The sequence below is a fragment of the Biomphalaria glabrata genome, chromosome 10, assembly GCF_947242115.1.
Source record: "Biomphalaria glabrata chromosome 10, xgBioGlab47.1, whole genome shotgun sequence".
Lineage (NCBI taxonomy): Eukaryota > Metazoa > Mollusca > Gastropoda > Planorbidae > Biomphalaria > Biomphalaria glabrata.
The window spans coordinates 36,508,478-36,526,672 of NC_074720.1; the positions used below are offsets into that span (position 1 = coordinate 36,508,478).

Sequence of the window (18,195 nt, forward strand, 5' to 3'; positions counted from 1 at the left end):
AGACTGAGCTCATACCCAACTTTTTAGTACAGAAGCTTTTTTTTTTTTTCTACATTTTTCTATTTTTGTCGTATAAAGATGTTTACAGTCTTTCTTAATATATACTTATGAAATTACTGGCGTTCAATATTTCCCCGCCCTCTCCTCCCCAATGATAGGGCGATGGTCACGTGTTTCCGGGTCAGCTGCCAAAACGCTCTATGGGTTTTAGCGCATGCTGCAATATTGAAATTTTTCCTGTAGGCGTAGTCAAAAAAAAAAAAAGATTCAAACCAGAAGCAAATTTGAAATTGACAAGACCCAAAGCTATTTCATATAAGAGGCCATGTGTAATCAATATAAGACAAGTTGTCTTCAAAATGATTGAAAAATGTCCATGGAACCTTTCTTTTCAAGGGAGATGAAGCCAAAAAAAAAGAAAACAAAGGGGGACCCAATGTATAGCTAGTTTTGTCTGTAAGTAAATCAATGTATGGTGGAACAAGACATTGTATATAAAGTGGAAACATAATTTTTAACATGTTTTGCTTATTATATGAGCTTTAATATGAGCTGAGCCCCCGAAGGCAACAGAAAATAACAATAAAAACATAAAAATACTTTAAAAAAAAAGACAACTTATAGAGCTAATGGAAAAACGTTAGAGCCGTTTTCGAGATCCGTGTCCACTCTGGCTGCATCCATGAATATCTGGAATAGAGGTATTGTAAGAAAAACTGAAAAATTTTTTAAACGCCTATTCCCCCCCCCCCCCCGGGCAGTCCCTCGAGAAAAAAATAATGGGTAAGTGAATGAGTAAATATAGTATATAATATTCTAATAGACTATAATATCCAACAGACTATAGTATTCTAATAGACTATAATATCTAATAGACTATAATATTCTAATAGACTATAATATCTAATAGACTATAATATTATATTGTATATATGTTCGAAATGTAGTCTTTGAAGTAGGTGCTCTTAATGTTCTTGAACTATCCGAACTATTTTCTAGTTTAAATTAATTTTTTTGTATACTTTGAAAAATTATAACGCTCAAACTGGAGCTGGGAAAATCCTCGCACGCATCCTACTAAATCGGCTCATGCAACACCTAGAACATGGTCTACTACCAGAAAGCTACTGCGGCTTTAGAAAAGAGCGTGGAACCATTGACATGATCTTTGCAGCAAGGCAGCTCCAGGAAAAATGCCAAGAACAAAATGCTGACCTCTTCTCAATATATGTCGACTTAACAAAGGCATTCGACACTTTTAGCAGAAAAGGACTCTGGAAGATTATGTCAAAGTATGGATGTCCACAAAATTCATATCCATGGTGAGACTATTTCATGATGACATAAAGGCTCGTGTCCAGGAAATTGGATAACCATCAGAGGCCTTCGAAGTATCAAACAGGGTGAAACAAGGCTGTGTCCTAGCACCTACACTGTTCAGTATCATGTTCTCTGCTATGAGAAAATAACGGGATAAATATAACAAACAGATTTGATGGTGGCCTATTCAACCCGAGGCGGCTCAAAGCAAAAGCATAAATAAAATCAGCAGTAATCAGGGACTTGCTATTTGCTGACGATTGTGCCCTAAATGCCTGCTCTGAAAATGATTTGCAAAGCATCGTCAGTGACTTCTCAAGAGCATGATCAGACTTTGGCCTTACCATTAACACAAAAAAGACTAAGTCTTATATTTGCCTGCTCCAGAGAAAGCCAACTCGGATCCAAGCATCAAGATAAATGGACATGATATAAATGCAGTGGACAGATTCACATATCATGGCAGTCTAAAAATGTCTGGAACAGACGAGGTATCACCCCAAATACAAAGCTAGGGATCTATCGAGCTGTCATCCTCCCTGCATTGCTCTATGCTTCAGAAACGAGGACAGTATACAGAAAGCATGCAAAGAAACTGAACCACTTCCATATGACATGCCTAAGAAAAATACTGAATATCAAATGGCAAGAAAAAATGCCAGATACTGAAGTCCTTCGAAGAGCGGGTCTGCAAAGCATCCACGCAATCCAGATGCAGTCCCAGCTGCGCTGGGCAGGTCACGTCTACAGAATGGAAGAACGCCAATTAAAGGAAGGAAAGCGCTCGCAAGGCGGTCAAAGTAAGCGCTTCAGGGACACCCTCAAAGCTTCTCTGAAGGCGTTCAGCATAGGCCCAGGCACCTGGGAGACAGAGGCACATGACAGAGCATCATGGCGACGCGCTGTGAAAACTGGCGCACAGGTTGCTGAGGAAAAGAGAACAACGCTGGCAGAAGAAAAACGCCAAAGAAAAGCAAGGCAAACGACACTAGCTCCAGCTGGAATAACCTGCCCAGTGTGCGGCCGAACATTCCGGGCTCACATAGGTCTCACCAGCCACATGATGAGGCATAAAACCCCAGTGCAAAGCCCTCAGCCCCCTGGATGACAAAGTGGTCATCATCGAACCACGATGAACGAACTATATCTGGGTATATATGAGTAATTCCTTCCCCAACTGTCATATTTCTTGGAAAATCGTTAGAGCCGTTTTCGAAATCCCCGTCCAGGATTTTACCACCCTCCAAGAAGGTTTTTCCACGAAGGTCCAGTAATGCATAGTATTTAAGTTTTGTCAGGTACATTAATTTTAACTTATTTGACAACACCCCCCCCCCCCCCGTCTGTGTTTTCTCTCTCTCTCTCTCTTTCGTTATTCTAATATCTACACACCACTCTGCGTCCTGTCAATTGAAAGATATGATTAACCACTCCCCCCCCCCCTCCTCTATCACCACAGGGCAGATTTTTTATTCTTTTTTTATTTTTTTCAAACTCAAAACTTTTGATCCAAAGCTCGTTGGCTAGCCTTCACGAAGGGACGAAATCTAGTGCAGGTGACCCAGTTCTGTCACACCTGCTGTCACGCGATTTCTTTTTTTGACACCCCACTTCATTGTGGTCATCTTACATTCTAGACGTCACTAGAAACATAATAGGAAAAGAAAATAAGGCTTTTTTTTTTAAGAAAAGAAAGGCGATTTCCATTTCAAGGTAAGAGCCTGAGATCTTATCGTGACCCAAGATGTGGACAAACGAGTCAAGTTTTGCTTTGCTCCGCCCCCTTGTGTTTGTTTTTTATGGTTGATCAGTTATGTCATATAATTTTATTTTTTGGAATTATTTAAATATTGTTTCCCTTTTTATAAGCGGTTAACTTAAAGAAGTTTGTTGTTGTTTTTTATGGTGGTTGTAGTTGTGGTCGTGGTTTATTTGTAGGCCTGCTGCCAGTGTGTCTGTCACATTTAGGTTTTTAAAAAATTAAAAGCACTATTGAAAATCCGATTTGACTAGTGCCCCATTTTGCCTGTATCATAATTAAATAGATGTATGCTTGTATCTTGCTCGAAATATTGTCGACTACTTTTGGTATTTTGCATTAATAGTCTTTTAAAAAACAAAATGATTATGCATATTATATTCACAATCATTTAAACCATTTTTAAAACAAGATCGAACTGGCTGTTCTTATAATACTACATACTATTAATTACTGCAAAAGACATTCATTCTCTAAAAAAAATATCCTACTAATATTTTTTGTTGTCACTTGTCGATTAAGCCATATAGCAGGCTACTCAATGCACGTGCTTTGAGTAGATTTCGTGAGCAGACTACTTTGAAACAGATGGTGACCATCAACTTTGACCTACCCACGCGTATTCTCACCTGCTAACCTAATTGTGCTCACTTGCGTGCTCACACACGGGGTGTGTGTGACGTTTTCAATTAACCAGATTATTGGAAAACCTTCAGCCTCACTGTAGTCCACCCAGTTGGAAAAAATTAATTCCAAGAAACTTTAAGTGTCACTATATTTTCATGGCACTTATTAGTGTTTATAAAGGTCTCTGAATGCAGTGGATTGTTCCAATGACTTATTGACATTAATGACTAGGACTTAGAACTATTAGGGTATGATAACTAAGTATACAGATTAAAAATGGTATAATAAAAGTCCTAAGAGCAGTCAGTTGTCTTTGTGGTTAACTGCTATAGTGGTAGGATTTTTTTTTTAGTGGCAGTATAATCCGGAGGATTCAATTCCTCGCGGTGCGTCTTCTGTTGCTAAGAAGGATAATACTATCTTTATTATTGCTTTTTGGATAGCGAGTCTATCATGCTGTAGCAAGCTATTAGCGCTCTGGTCCAATCGCTTTTGTTGAAATGTGGTGGGGGGAATGTGTTGAATAGGGCCCCCAGTTAACAGCTTAGTTATAAATGCCTTAGTAAACGATTAAACATTAAATGCTATATTTACTCTCATGTGCATTTTACTAAGCCCTAATACAAATGTATCGACGTTGCTTTAAATTATTATCTCGGTATTCAACTATGTTATTATTTTTGTTGTTTCTATCGTCGAATACTGAGGTACAACTGAATACACCTGAGTTGAATTGTTATAAACAGATTGGACTTTTTTAATGGTGTTACTTTTTTTTTACAAAGCTTGTATCAACTTACACTCTATCTGTCTGTCTGTCTGCCTGTCTGTCTGTCTGTTGGTAAAATGTTTGCACACATTTCTCCCACATCCATACTCGGATTGGCATAGACAAAATACCTATTTTAAAAATTAAACAGTTAGTCAATAATTAACTGGTAATTGATTATGTTTGCTTAAAACCATTAAGGGAAATTAACCTTAATTATTCACAATTACGGCTAAATATTTAGGGTTTGGTCCCCTTGGATAATAGAACACTGTAAATTCTCCCACACCCTTTCTCTGATCAAGTGGAAACTTTGAAATAGTATTTATTTTATCTAACAAAATATGAATCTTTTTTTTTTTAATTTACAAATTCGTCAATTCATTATTTTGTTTGTTACCGAATAAGGAAAATAGCTTCTACATTATTGAGAGAGAATTTTTAAGTGCAGGGTTCTTCCACTTACATAAGCTTTATTTGTTCTTTATTTTATATATTTTTTTTTACACTTTGCTTTTTAATAGTGGACACTCGATAGAAAGGAGGGAGTTAAGGAAGTCGATGTCACAGCTCAATTAAAATTAAGAGTAATTGTCTGATTCAGTGCGATTAGAAGTTGTCGATTTACTAAAAGAACTGTCACGTATCTATTTCCTCGGGGGTACTAATGGACCCAGTGGGCGAACTCAAAACAAATAACATAAAGGGGCTGTAAGGCACTCATCTATAATATAGACATAATGTCTAATAATTTAATATTATTTCAGTATTTTCTCTACCTGCTCCCCAAAAAGTCACATCTTTCACATTTGTATTAGTCTAGCCCAGTGACGCCCAACCTACTGCGACCTGCGGGCCATTTTAATTTCCGACAGTTCTGTCGCGGGCCACATTTCCGAAAATGTACATTAACGAAATGGATTCGACCTGGAACTATTTCATGAGAAACTTGTGATATTTAAGTTTTTTTTTTTTTTATTTCGGGTTGAAAAATGGCTTCAATTCTCTACTTAAACCATGAGCAAAATTGGAGCTCACTTGACCACCGCCATATTGTTTTCATAATGACGTCTATATAGGCTTTGGCGTCATTTTTGACAGCCCCTTTCTATATGAAACGAATATGTTGGCTAGTATCATGTTCCATAAAAGTAAAGGTCCGTTCACTTTTTCTGGTACATTTGACATCGAAGTGTTAAAGGTCATGGTGCTAAACCATCAGAGAAAAATTAAGGGATCTAACATTGGTCAAGCTATATTTTTTAACCTTTTTTTTATACATAAGGGAGATGAGGGCATATTCTACCTCTTTGTGTCGACGTTTCAGCGGGCCTGATGGAACCAGGTCGCGGGCCGGATCTGGTCCGCGGGCCGTATTTTGGGCATCACTGGTCTAGCCCATCGCTCACCTGAAACTAAGCAAACACTGCATTGACTCATTGAAAGAAAGTAACAAGAAAGATTGCAAATGCTAATGAGAACGATAAGAAGTCTTTGTTTATCTGTGTGTAATTATACGCGCCACAACTTCCGGTTGAACACTTCATAAGTTCTGTGGACTACTTTTCATCAAAAATATGACTCACAATTGTAGTTGGCAGCTACTAGATCTCGATCTGGATCAAACATTTGCATTTTTCTTACTTGCACTCTAAAAAAAATACGAAGTTGAAGTCTGCCAGGTGTTGACCTCGGAACGGACCTCTGACTCAAAATAAATAAAATAAAACAATGAACTAGAAAGAGGATAACTCCCGTGGAGCAGCCAAGGATAATATATTCGGAGGTGGGACAGAGCCGGAGCTAGGAGTTGGCGACCAGGGGCGGCCGCCCAATACCTCGCTATTAAAGGCGACCCTATGGTTAAAAAAAAAAATTTTTTTTTTCACTAGCACTTTTTTTTTGGACAATCCTAGTTAGATCTCTACATTTAGGAAGTCTAATACACTGTTTGCACTAGTCCAGTGGTTCTCGAACTGTGGTACGCGCCCCCCTCCCAGTGGCCCACGAGACAACCGAAGGGGTCCTCAAAAAGATTGTTTACAGTTAAAATATTTTTTTTCGCTAAAAGCCAGTTTAGCTGATCGGATCATTGGAATAATAATCCACTCGCCCCTCAATACTGTTTAATTATTACGAACTTTCATTGTCTACCTAGAGACCTAAACCAAAGATGTGAAGACATTCTCCACTTGAGTATTCCCAACTGTTGTTGCGCATTGACGGAGCCCAACCCGGATAATGCCTTCCCAATGCAGGAGCGGATTATTGAAATATCTACAAACGAAGGACTTAAAGCAATGTTTTTTACACGGGTACCACAAAGTCTGGTTAACAAAAAAAAAACAAAATTTCAATTTTATATCCTGCTTTATGTGTCCCTGTACAGAAGCTGTTGACTGCTTTCCCCTCTTCTTATTTTGGAGAACGTGGATTGAATGCAGTGTGAATGTATATTTTGGTTTTCTGTGGTTATAATGTTTTGTTTGGTAATATGCACAAATTGTAAGACAGATTTCCTGATAGATAGTAAAGATTATTATTACTATTATTATATACTAAGCATTTATGTAGATTTTTCTAATAGAGGTCCATGGATAAGTTTTGACTACAAAAAGGGGTACAAGGGTCAAAAAAAGTTTGAGAACCCCTGAACTAGGTGGGCTGTTATAATACTAGCTTAAGGCATTCACATAGAACACAGTAGAGAATGGTAGGTAACAGACTAAGGTAGTGATGCCTGACCTACGGACCGCGGGTCATGTCTGACCTGTGCTATCCGTTCCGTTGAAACTTTTTTTCTCCCTGTGTACTGGGGGATTCAAAACGTTTGCACCAAATTCATCACGTTTTTATTTAGTTCGCAAGCATTGTAATGAACTGAATTAGTGCTCTTTCGATATGGAGTGAATGTCAACTCGCCAATTTCAATCTGACTTTGTGGACAGGGACATCCTGAAGCAGGTTTAGGAGGGAATTTTCGGCTTGTTGTTGTGGTCACATTGAGCACTTGTAAAGCATGAAATAAAACCTTGAAGTTATATACAATTTTTTTAATCATAGTTTTCAAATATAGAGCAATGGTTTTAGCGCATTTTTTTAAAATCACACTGTATAATGGTGGCCTGCTAACTATTGTGAAAAAAACGCAATAAAATCTATGGCCATATTACAAGATCTTCAGGGCATGCAAAGACCTTCCTTCAGGAAACAGCACCAGGAAAAAGAAGAAGAGGCAGACAGAGAAAGCGATGGGAAGACAACATAAAAGAATGGACTGGTCTGGCATTGAAAGAGGTTCTAACTAAGGCAAAAGACAGAGAGGAATGGAGAAAGACGATCGACGTGTCATGCATTGTGCCCCAACAGTCCAATAGACTAAAAGATAGGTAAAGGTAAGGTGAAAAAGTTATAATGAAGCCCTAAAACTGTAAAAGCATAAGACATTATATGGCTAAGTGGATTGAACCGCATGGATACCTATCAATAGAGTCGAGTTGTATCTCAATGAAAACGAAAGATTCCCAGCAAACGACAACTTCATCTACCTGAAAATCTAGGTCAAATCTCGGTCGTCGTGATCCTGAAAATGTCCTCGTATAACTTGGCGCCACACTTTCACGGAGGACCTCAGAACAGTGGACACCAGGTAGGAGGAGGCTTCAGACATTGCCAGTGACATATCTTTGTGGGGACAGCTTGCCGCCCAATGCGCCGAAATGCGTGGAAGGACCGTAGTCTAAGTAATTAAGAAAATAAGGGTGAATGTGGACTTGCCAAGAAAATAAAGGGCAGCTTACATTGTCCTTAAGTCCTCCCCCCACCAAAAAAAAAATTATACATGGGCCTTAAAACTAAACCCCCCACCTTTACAGAAAAAGTTCTTTACGCCCATAATCATCATATAGGTTAATCTTAACTTTTTAATTCTGAACTATTTTAGCTCTACAGTAAAATGTGCTAGCTCCATCTCTCTACAGTCTACACGACTCACTCTGACGACCCATTTCTTCCTCAGCGTGTGACCACCCACGGCATGTCGCACGTACAAGTCCTGTGCTATCAGAACTGATTTATTACACGGCTTGAGTGTCGTAACGAAAACACGTATTAAAAACTTCTAAGGTAAACATAGAAACTTATTCTATGGGCGTGGCCTTTTTTGTATCCAGCCAATCGATGAAAGTATAAGTGTGACTCATTACTGAGGTATTTTTTGTTCTCTCTGTATCCGTCAGACAGTTTTGATGATGATATCAACAATATGAAACATTGGCCAGGGAGAAAAAGTGAATACAATCTGCACTGGGGGAGGGGCGTGGGGGGTAGAGGTTCAATGACGTTGATGTCTAGTTCATAGCAAGTCTAAGACCCCCCCCTCTCCTCATCGTAACATACAGATACTTTATTGAAAGTAGGATGCTGGCTAGGGAAAGGGGAGGCTTTGGCGATCTCATCAATGACCGGCACGAGACAGCGACGCACGTGTACGGCCGGCGTACTGGATCGTTGTACTTGAAGCATGTGGGTTTGTGCACCAGAAGGTTTTGGGATTACCTATATACGCCGAAAACATGCGAGACATTGGGACGGTATGCTCTGCAAACATGCAATTTTGATGGCTGCTCTTCTCATACGAATAACAGAACGCTAGTCTGCTAGCAGTCTAGCATATCCTTTCACTGTTCTGATTAATTAAATCTTATTGCCAACTAAGAGTTTTGTTAGCTAAACTGTTAGCCTATTGTTAGCTACACTGTTAGCCCATGTCTGACTTCTGTTAGACGTTTCCGCTAAGCAGCCATATTTGAGGCTATATTCATCTCAAGGAACATCGATGGCTGACCACCCAGAACTCTTGAATCTCTATAAGAGATACTCATACATCGAGGCTAATCTAAAAAAAAACAACATGTTTTTTTGTTGTTGTCTCCAGTATACATAATACGGAAGTGTTGATAAACAAAGTATTGTAATCAACCCTATAATAATTAGTGAGCACTATTCATCGGACTAAAATCAATTTTCTAAGCTTTTTACTCTTGTCACACAAAGTAATTGTTATTTTTTAGTTGGCAAGAGTGGGGCGCGGTGGGTGGCTGAGCTGTGGAGCGCTTGGCTTCTGAACATGGGGTCCCGGATTTGAATCATGGTGAAGACTGGTATTTTTAATTTCGGGATATTTGAAATTATGAGTGATGTAAAGGTCATCTGCTTCTGTTGCCCACGGTTCAGAAGTCAGCGCAACGGCCAACCGCCTTTACTTTTCCCCAACTAATGTCAGGTACACATTAAAGCTGGGTGGACTCAGAGGCGTCCTAAAGATCACAATATTAAAAATCTCAGTCTTCACCAGGATTTGAAACCGGGACCCCCTCTGTTCGGAAGCAAAACTCCTCCTTACTTAAGAGTGACATTGCAATGTTGCTTCCTTGACATTGTTCATTTTACCTATGTATTGCGCAATTTCTTTCACTATAATCTTATGTTTTTCAATTATATCACCACCACATTTCTTCATAGAGCTTTTTGTTCTTTCTTTATCACGTAACGCGTACATTTATTAAGTTTGTTTATCATCATAGTGATTCTAAGTTGTAGAAAAAATGTTTGGTATTTATTTGAAGTGCATTTATATCAAAGCTTGAATGGGTAAGAGGCGATGTGGCTGAGGGGTTAGGCGCTTGGCTTTTCATCCGGAGGTCTCAGGTTCAAATTCTGCTGACTCGGATTTCTAATTTCGGGGTCTTTGGGCGCCTCTGACATTAGTCTGGGAAACGTAAAAGCGGTTTGTCGTTGTGCTGGCCACATGATATTCTAGTTAACCGTGAGCCACAGAAACAGATGACCTTTACATCATCTACCCTATAGATCGCAAGGTCTGAAAGGGGAAATTTTATTTTTACTCTCTATTAATTTGAAAAATATTTCTGTTTGAATTTATACTTTAAATTAGTATCTCCGGCATTACCATATAGTTTGAGTAATCAGATTTTGTTTTGAAGGGAGAACTATACAAAATTGAGACATTTCAAAATGAAGTTACAATCTATGCAATCACTTTGTCTTATCTACACAAGCCCATCGTAACAGCTTTAAGAACGTAAGCAGGATCTTACAAACCCAAGTGAAGACAAAAAGCAGATTACTGTGATTAACCTTTGATGAGAAAAATCACCAATTTTAGGGGAGCCTCTTGCACAGGGCTGATGGGTTGATACAACCAGAAAGAAAACTATAAACAAATAGTATAATGCAAAATTTCAAAATATTGTTGTAACTCTAAGGCAGGAACTCAACGAAAGGCAGGAGGTAACACTAAACTAGGTATTTATTTACAGTACAAACAGACATGGACTTCAGCTATTAAGTCCCAGAATGTCCTATCTTAAGTGACACCAGTCCTTTCCTACCTACATTCCAATACAGACCACCGACACACTTCCCATTGCCGCCCCAGGTCCTCAACACAGTTCATAGATAGCACAAAGGACAATCTCTTGAGTCAAGACAGCTTAGACTTCCATAACTTTAGCCAGATCCACAACAGTCCTTCTTCCTGTCTAAACATGTCTTCTACAACTTGTGTTGAATGGCGCTCTGATGCGCACCATCAGTTTAGCTCGCTAGCGGAGTTACAACACTATAGATCATTTTTTCCCAAACTGTCTTACGCTAGTGTTTCGCGAGGCCTGAATAGGTGTTCCAAGACTTACTTATTTAGACTTAGGCCCTCCCGCGCCGTTTGCTGCATTGGGCGGCAAGTTGTCTCCACAAAGATCTGTCACTGGCTATGTCTGAAGCCTCCTCCCACCTGGTGTCCACTGTTCTGGTATCCTCCATGAAGGTGTGACGCCAAGTTATACGAGGACGTCCCTGTTTGCACTTTCCTCGTATTGGCCTGCATGTCATTGCAACTCTGTCAACTCTGAGAACCTGTCGCCCAAACCTCATGCGATGCTCTGTCACAACCTAAGTGTTCGACTCCCAGTTCGGCATAGGATTTCCTTGTTTGAGACCCGAACTACAGGAATAATTAACTAGTAGGCCAACACGTAAAATTAATCTAAGTAAAAAAAAAATGCAAAGTGTTCCGCTAAATACTCAGAATGTGCAAAGTATTCCATTAAGGAAAAAGGTTTTGGAAACACTGACCTAGATAATTATTGAAGAAATGATTGAAGAAAAGGTCTTTCGGATAACCCATACCAAAATAAGTTTCAAAATTCTTTTTTTTTTTTGCTTTCTTTAATTAGTAAACTTTGCTAGAAATCAATATTGTCTCTACAGGACGAAAATTAGCAATCATTTTAAGACTTTGTTGAACTCTCTAGATAAAAAAAAAAGTGAATGCTCAGAAATTGCAATCTGCGCTATGGTATGTACAGTTGTGAGTGAAACTTTTGGGTTTCCATCTTCCGATTGGTCAAGTGGCCTCATCTTTTTTGGCGTGGGTGCCTCCTAGAGGCTTTATGGTCTTCCTTGCCAGAGACGTGTTTGTTTGTTATGCCCAGTTCATGCGAGCTACAGAACCTGATTGGTCATTGTCCTCCCTCTTACCAAAAGCATGATGATACAAACATTATCGGCTCCTCCTCGAGCATTGATGACTCAATTGAATATAAAAGGCAATTGCTCTTCAGGAAGTATTTAATTACCTCCTCCACAGCTTGGAATAATTTGTCTTTGTCCTCTTCCGGTGCAGTGAGGATTGGAGAGTAGGCACAAAGGATAGTTACTTTATCTTGTGAGGATGCAAGTTTCAAGTGTACTACCATTTCATTGCCTATGGCCCGCGGGCCAGATCCTGCCCGCAAAGTGTTTCCATCCTATGGGGAGCATTGCAATGTAGGGAAAGAAGCCAACGCTATGGGCTTTGTTCTGGCTTCCATTGCAAGTAAAATAATTTCTGAAGAGACACTTGCAAATAAATACAAGAAACTCAATACAAACCTGTTTATTTACAGACTTTTTATCACATAAAAGCTGCGCCGGGTCCTGCATTGTCTCTATCCCACATACATACTCACACACAGCCTTTGATCGATGCCACCCAGACATCTTAACCAGATCTACCAGTGTCAGACAATTTAGATAAAGTCTGTGGAGTTTGTTCCCATGTTTAAATTCTAAACTCATTTTAAAAAATATTTAAAAAAAAAGGGTTGGGGGATAGCAAAGTATTTTAGTAAACATAATTGCAATCTCGTCATTTCAACTCTTTGCCCCGTACTTACACTTACTATATCTTATTTTATTTTGTAACAAGAAATAACGTCTGTTTTTTTATGGGTGTAGTTTGATAACTTCACTCAACATGCGGTAATGTTTTTTTTAAAGTTCAAAGCTTTTTTTTTTTTTTTAAAGTTGAACTAAATCGATCTCTCTGATTTTGTTCATAAAACAAAAACAAAAAAACATTGCAGTAACCTTTCATCGACCAAGCACAAGTAGCTTTGACTTCAAAATCGATTTAGCGTCCTTGAACATGTGCACACCTATATGTGTAATCACAAAGAACTTTTCATTGTCCATTGAAATTTAAAACGGGGGTCTGTAACATGTTCATAAGAAAAAAAAATTCACAACTGAAAATAAAGAGTTTGTGACCTTGACCTCTCACTTTTGGGTATCACGTGATGCTCGTCTGCAATTAAAAAAGAAAGTGTGTTAATGGTGACTTAAAAGAGAGAGGAGGCGGGTACAGAGAGGGGGCGAAAAAGATGGAGAAGAGAGAAAATGAGAGAGAAAGAGAAAAAGGGTGTTAGTACTTTTAGTAGTGACTTTAAAGAGAGAGAAGGGGGAGTGAGAAGGAGGGTGAGAAAGAGTTGTAGAGGAGAGAAAGAGTGAGAAAGAGATCGAGAGGATATAGAGAGAAAGAAGCAAAGAATGAGGGAGAAATACAGGACTCACCTAATTTATTCAGAAAATGTTCTATGTCATTAATTTATATTACAAATAAACGACACAACGGGAGATGACCACTAGTACCCATGAGCTCAATTCCCATGCCCCACGTGCTCATTACGTCACATCCTGTCTAGCGGTGTTCACTTTATAAAATAGCCACTAAGACGCAAAGTAATTACTAAAACATAGCATCACTACTTTTAAAGAATTTTAAGTGTAAGTGAGACTATAAGACAGATTAACATAGTGAACAACAAATAAAAAAGAAAATTAGAATATAGAGCTGGAAGAATGAGGAGGGGGGGGGAGGTAGGGATGATGAAACATTTAATAGCAATACATTTTTATACCTTTTTTTCTCTCTCTCTCTCTCCGAAATCTCTATGATGCAAACCTTCAATGCCAGCTACTCAATACTTCAGAGTTTCAAAACTAGCTTTGTTGTCATTTTTTTTTTAGGAAGATAGTTGTTTTTTTGTTGTTGTTTAGTTGGAGAAAAAGTAAAGGCGGTTGGTCGTTGTGCTGGCCACCTGACACTCTTGTCAACCGTAGCACAGAAACAGATGACCTTTGCATGATCTGCCCTACAGACTAGAAGAGGAACTTCACTACTTTACTGTTGTTGTTTGTTTGTTGTTGTTGTTGTTTTACAAAGGTATGAACAAAGGGCAGATTACATAGGGCACTGAGAGTATTTGTGATTTTCACACCAGAAAATATCACAGTAATCTGCCCTTTGTTTATACCTTTGTAAAATTGCAACAGTAAAGTAGTGAAGTTCCCCTTAGAGACCCTGTAGTCTATAGGGAGGATGATGCAAATGTCATTCCTTTTTATTTATAAGCCTCTCTATTTCTATGTGATGTTCATTGAAAATGGGGCGTGGGGCTCCAATAAAGCTTCTTGCCCCTGGTGCACTATTTGCTCACTACACCTCTGCCAAGTCATTTGAGATTTGGGGCCCTTCGTTAGTCCAGACATTATATGTCAGTGCTAAATATCTCTAGGGGGCGCCCTAAGCTTTAGCTTGTGTTGCCTATAGGTAAAGCCGGCCCTGAATACACTCCTTAAACAGAACACTTTCTTCCGTTTATAAGTTAACATTATTTCTTCATGTTTCAGAGGGTGGACAAATGCAGGGCTAACATTCAACCCCACCGTCGGCTTGCCATGAACCATTCAGAGAGTGATAACCAGTTAGGACGCCTGTTCCACGCCTGTGATCTAGATGGGTCCGGGTACATCGACCAGGAGGAGTTGGCTTCCATCTGCAGTGAGCTGTCACTGGAGGATCTGGGCGATGTCTTCAAGCAGCTGGACAAAGATGGAGACGGGAGAATCAGCATTGAGGAGTTCGCTAAAGGATACAGGTGCGACTTCTATTTTTCTGCATGGACGTTTCATGTTAACACGAAAACATTATGAATTTCAGTGTGCATGATATTGATATGTGTGTTAATGTTTTTTTATTGTTATCTAAATTAAAGCCGTTCAAAAAAAGGTATAGGCGTATAGAAATATGTTATCAAAGTATTTGTTATTTAAATAGGGATTTTAAAACGTTACTGTCATGATCTTCTCTCTCGTACTGCCTCCTTCGCCCCTTTATCTCCCGTTCTCTTTTGCCTTGCACGACATCATGTGACCAACAGGGGCGGGCAGGGTGTCAAAATCGACCCTGGCATTTCTATACAATCAGGCTCATAAATTGCAGGTCATAGGATAGGCATTCAATTATAGGCATACCTGTCCTCAAAATCATTATGTTAAGTCTGAGTATTGATATCTGTACACATGCATGCAGTGAGCTCTATATGTTTATTAGAAATATAGGCCTTATGTTGCTTTTAAATTGCTCAGTGTGTAGCCCCTAAAAGGATGAAGCCTACTACTAGTAGCACTGTCTACGGATGTAGGCTATGACATTATATCGGAATATTTGTTAGATTAAATTAGTAATGCTCTGTAGAGAGATGTTTTCATATTATTTTGACTTATAAAATACAGACGTTACTTCAAAATTAGTGGGCCTTTTTTTATACAAGAATATTATAAAACTTTTAACAATTTAATACATCGTGGCATCCATGCGGTCCTTTTGGTGGCCCTACCCGCCCATTTTGGGTACCGGCCCTTTGGGCATTTTCCCGAATGCCCATAAAGCCATTCCGCCCCTGGTGACCAAAAGAAACCAGTCATAGACGTTGCTTCTAAAAAGCAACTTTGTTCAACCAGACATTTATCTGATGACCATGTTTGTTCCTTCTAAGAAGTAACTTTGTTCAACCAGACATTTATCTGATGACCATGTTTGTTCCTTCTAAGAAGCAACTTTACTCAACCAGACATTTATCTGATGACTTTGTTTGTTCCTTCTAAGAAGCAACTTTACTCAACCAGACATTTATCTGATGACCATGTTTGTTCCTTCTAAGAAGCAACTTTACTCAACCAGACATTTATCTGATGACCATGTTTGTTCCTTCTAAGAAACAACTTTGCTCAACCAGACATTTATCTGATGACCATGTTTGTTCCTTCTAAGAAGCAACTTTACTCAACCAGACATTTATCTGATGACCATGTTTGTTCCTTCTAAGAAGCAACTTTACTCAACCAGACATTTATCTGATGACCATGTTTGTTCCTTCTAAGAAGCAACTTTGTTCAACCAGACATTTATCTGATGACCATGTTTGTTCCTTCTAAGAAGTAACTTTGTTCAACCAGACATTTATCTGATGACCATGTTTGTTCCTTCTAAGAAGCAACTTTACTCAACCAGACATTTATCTGATGACCATGTTTGTTCCTTCTAAGAAGCAACTTTGTTCAACCAGACATTTATCTGATGACCATGTTTGTTCCTTCTAAGAAGTAACTTTGTTCAACCAGACATTTATCTGATGACCATGTTTGTTCCTTCTAAGAAGTAACTTTGCTCAACCAGACATTTATCTGATGACCATGTTTGTTCCTTCTAAGAAGTAACTTTGTTCAACCAGACATTTATCTGATGTCCATGTTTGTTCCTTCTAAGAAGTAACTTTGTTCAACCAGACATTTATCTGATGACCATGTTTGTTCCTTCTAAGAAGCAACTTTGTTCAACCAGACATTTATCTGATGACCATGTTTGTTCCTTCTAAGAAGCAACTTTACTCAACCAGACATTTATCTGATGACCATGTTTGTTCCTTCTAAGAAGCAACTTTGTTCAACCAGACATTTATCTGATGACCATGTTTGTTCCTTCTAAGAAGCAACTTTACTCAACCAGACATTTATCTGATGACCATGTTTGTTCCTTCTACATATCCTAAATAACAATCTTTGCAAATGAATCATGTCAAACTGTGTATCCAAGCAATTCCTATGTTGTTAAATTCTCCCAGCTAGTGTGGACACTTGTAGATGTGTCTCATGACCAGCTCGCTTGTCTTATTTTCCCCTGTTTTCCTAATCTTAACAATCTTCGTATTTCTCCAGAACGCTAGACTACGTCATTTCTTTTATGTCACGTGGGCACAAGGAAGCTCTCTCTCTCTTTCTCTTTCAAAACATTTTTTTTTTGGCAAGGTTCTAAATGGTCTGCACCATAAATACCCGTGAGAGTAGAGTTAAAACAATATTTAACTTTTATATTGTAGTAACTCCAGTGGCGGACCGAAATATAGAATAAAGTCTCGAGTACCAACAACGGCTAAAGATCAGTTTCGTAGACTTTAAGAAAGCGTTTGATAGTGTCCACCGAGATTCACTATGGAAAATAGTTAGAGAATACAGCATCCCAGAAAAATTCTTCCAGATCCTACGACACCTATACAGTCAGTCTAGTTGCTACATTAAAACAGAAGAAGGAACAATTGAGTTTTTTAGCTTTGAGACAGGTGTGAGACAGGGGTGCATCTTATCTCCCTTCCTCTTCCACCTAGCCATCGACTATATAATGAGGAGAGCAATGAACCAGAATGCCTTAGGTATTCCATGGCGTGAACAAAACCGAATGACGGACTTGGACTTTGCTGATGACGTTGCACTACCCGGGGCTACAAATAAATGCATACAAGAAATGACGGAGAGCCTAGATAGAGAGGCACCCAAAATTGGCTTCCGCATAAACTTGGATAAGACTAAAATTTTGCGAGTGGGATATAAGGCAAAGGGTGTTCCCGTCAGATTTGGTGAGTCAAAGCTTGAAGAGTTGGACAAGTTCACATACCTTGGCGGCATCATAAAAAATGATGGGGATGCCTACCATGATGTAGCGTGCCGAATAGAAAAGGCAGGGAGCATTTTCCAAAGACTGCAGCCTATTAGTACAAGCCAAGCCATTGTTACCTTACCTTACCTTACCTTACCTATCCCTTAGTCTGTTGGACCGTTGGGGCACCAGGCAAGATTTGTCGACCGTCTTTCTCCATTCCTCCCTTTTTTTTTTGCCTTGTTCAGAACCTCTCTCAATGGCAAGCCATTGTACTCAAGACAAAAATACACCTGCTCAACACAATCGTCATTCCAACAGCAACATATGCATGTGAGACATGGAAGTCATCTGTCAAAATTGAGAAAAAACTTATGTGGCTCAACAAAAATGGCTGAGACGGATTTTAGGAGTCAGTTACACAGATCGGGTCTCAAATCCTATGCCGAACTGGGAGTCGAACACTTAGTGAAGTTGTGACAGAGGGTCGTGTGAGGTTTGCGGGACATGTTCACCGACTAAATGAACCACGCATACCAAGAGTTGCGATGACATGGAGGCCAATACGAGGAAAGTGCAAACAGGGACGTCCTCGTATAACTTGGC

General features: G+C 39.2%; 1 protein-coding gene across 2 annotated transcripts in view; it reads left to right on the forward strand.

Moving 5' to 3' along the window:
• Window positions 1-18,195, forward strand: part of LOC106072326 (ras and EF-hand domain-containing protein homolog) — a 66,239-nt gene that overhangs the window by 8,260 nt on the left and 39,784 nt on the right. For both annotated transcript variants that reach the window (XM_056043995.1, XM_056043996.1), the window contains exon 2: window positions 14,508-14,755. In XM_056043995.1, the coding sequence (XP_055899970.1) occupies window positions 14,556-14,755 (200 nt within the window). In that variant the 5' untranslated portion in view covers window positions 14,508-14,555. The remainder of the gene's footprint in view (window positions 1-14,507; window positions 14,756-18,195) is intronic.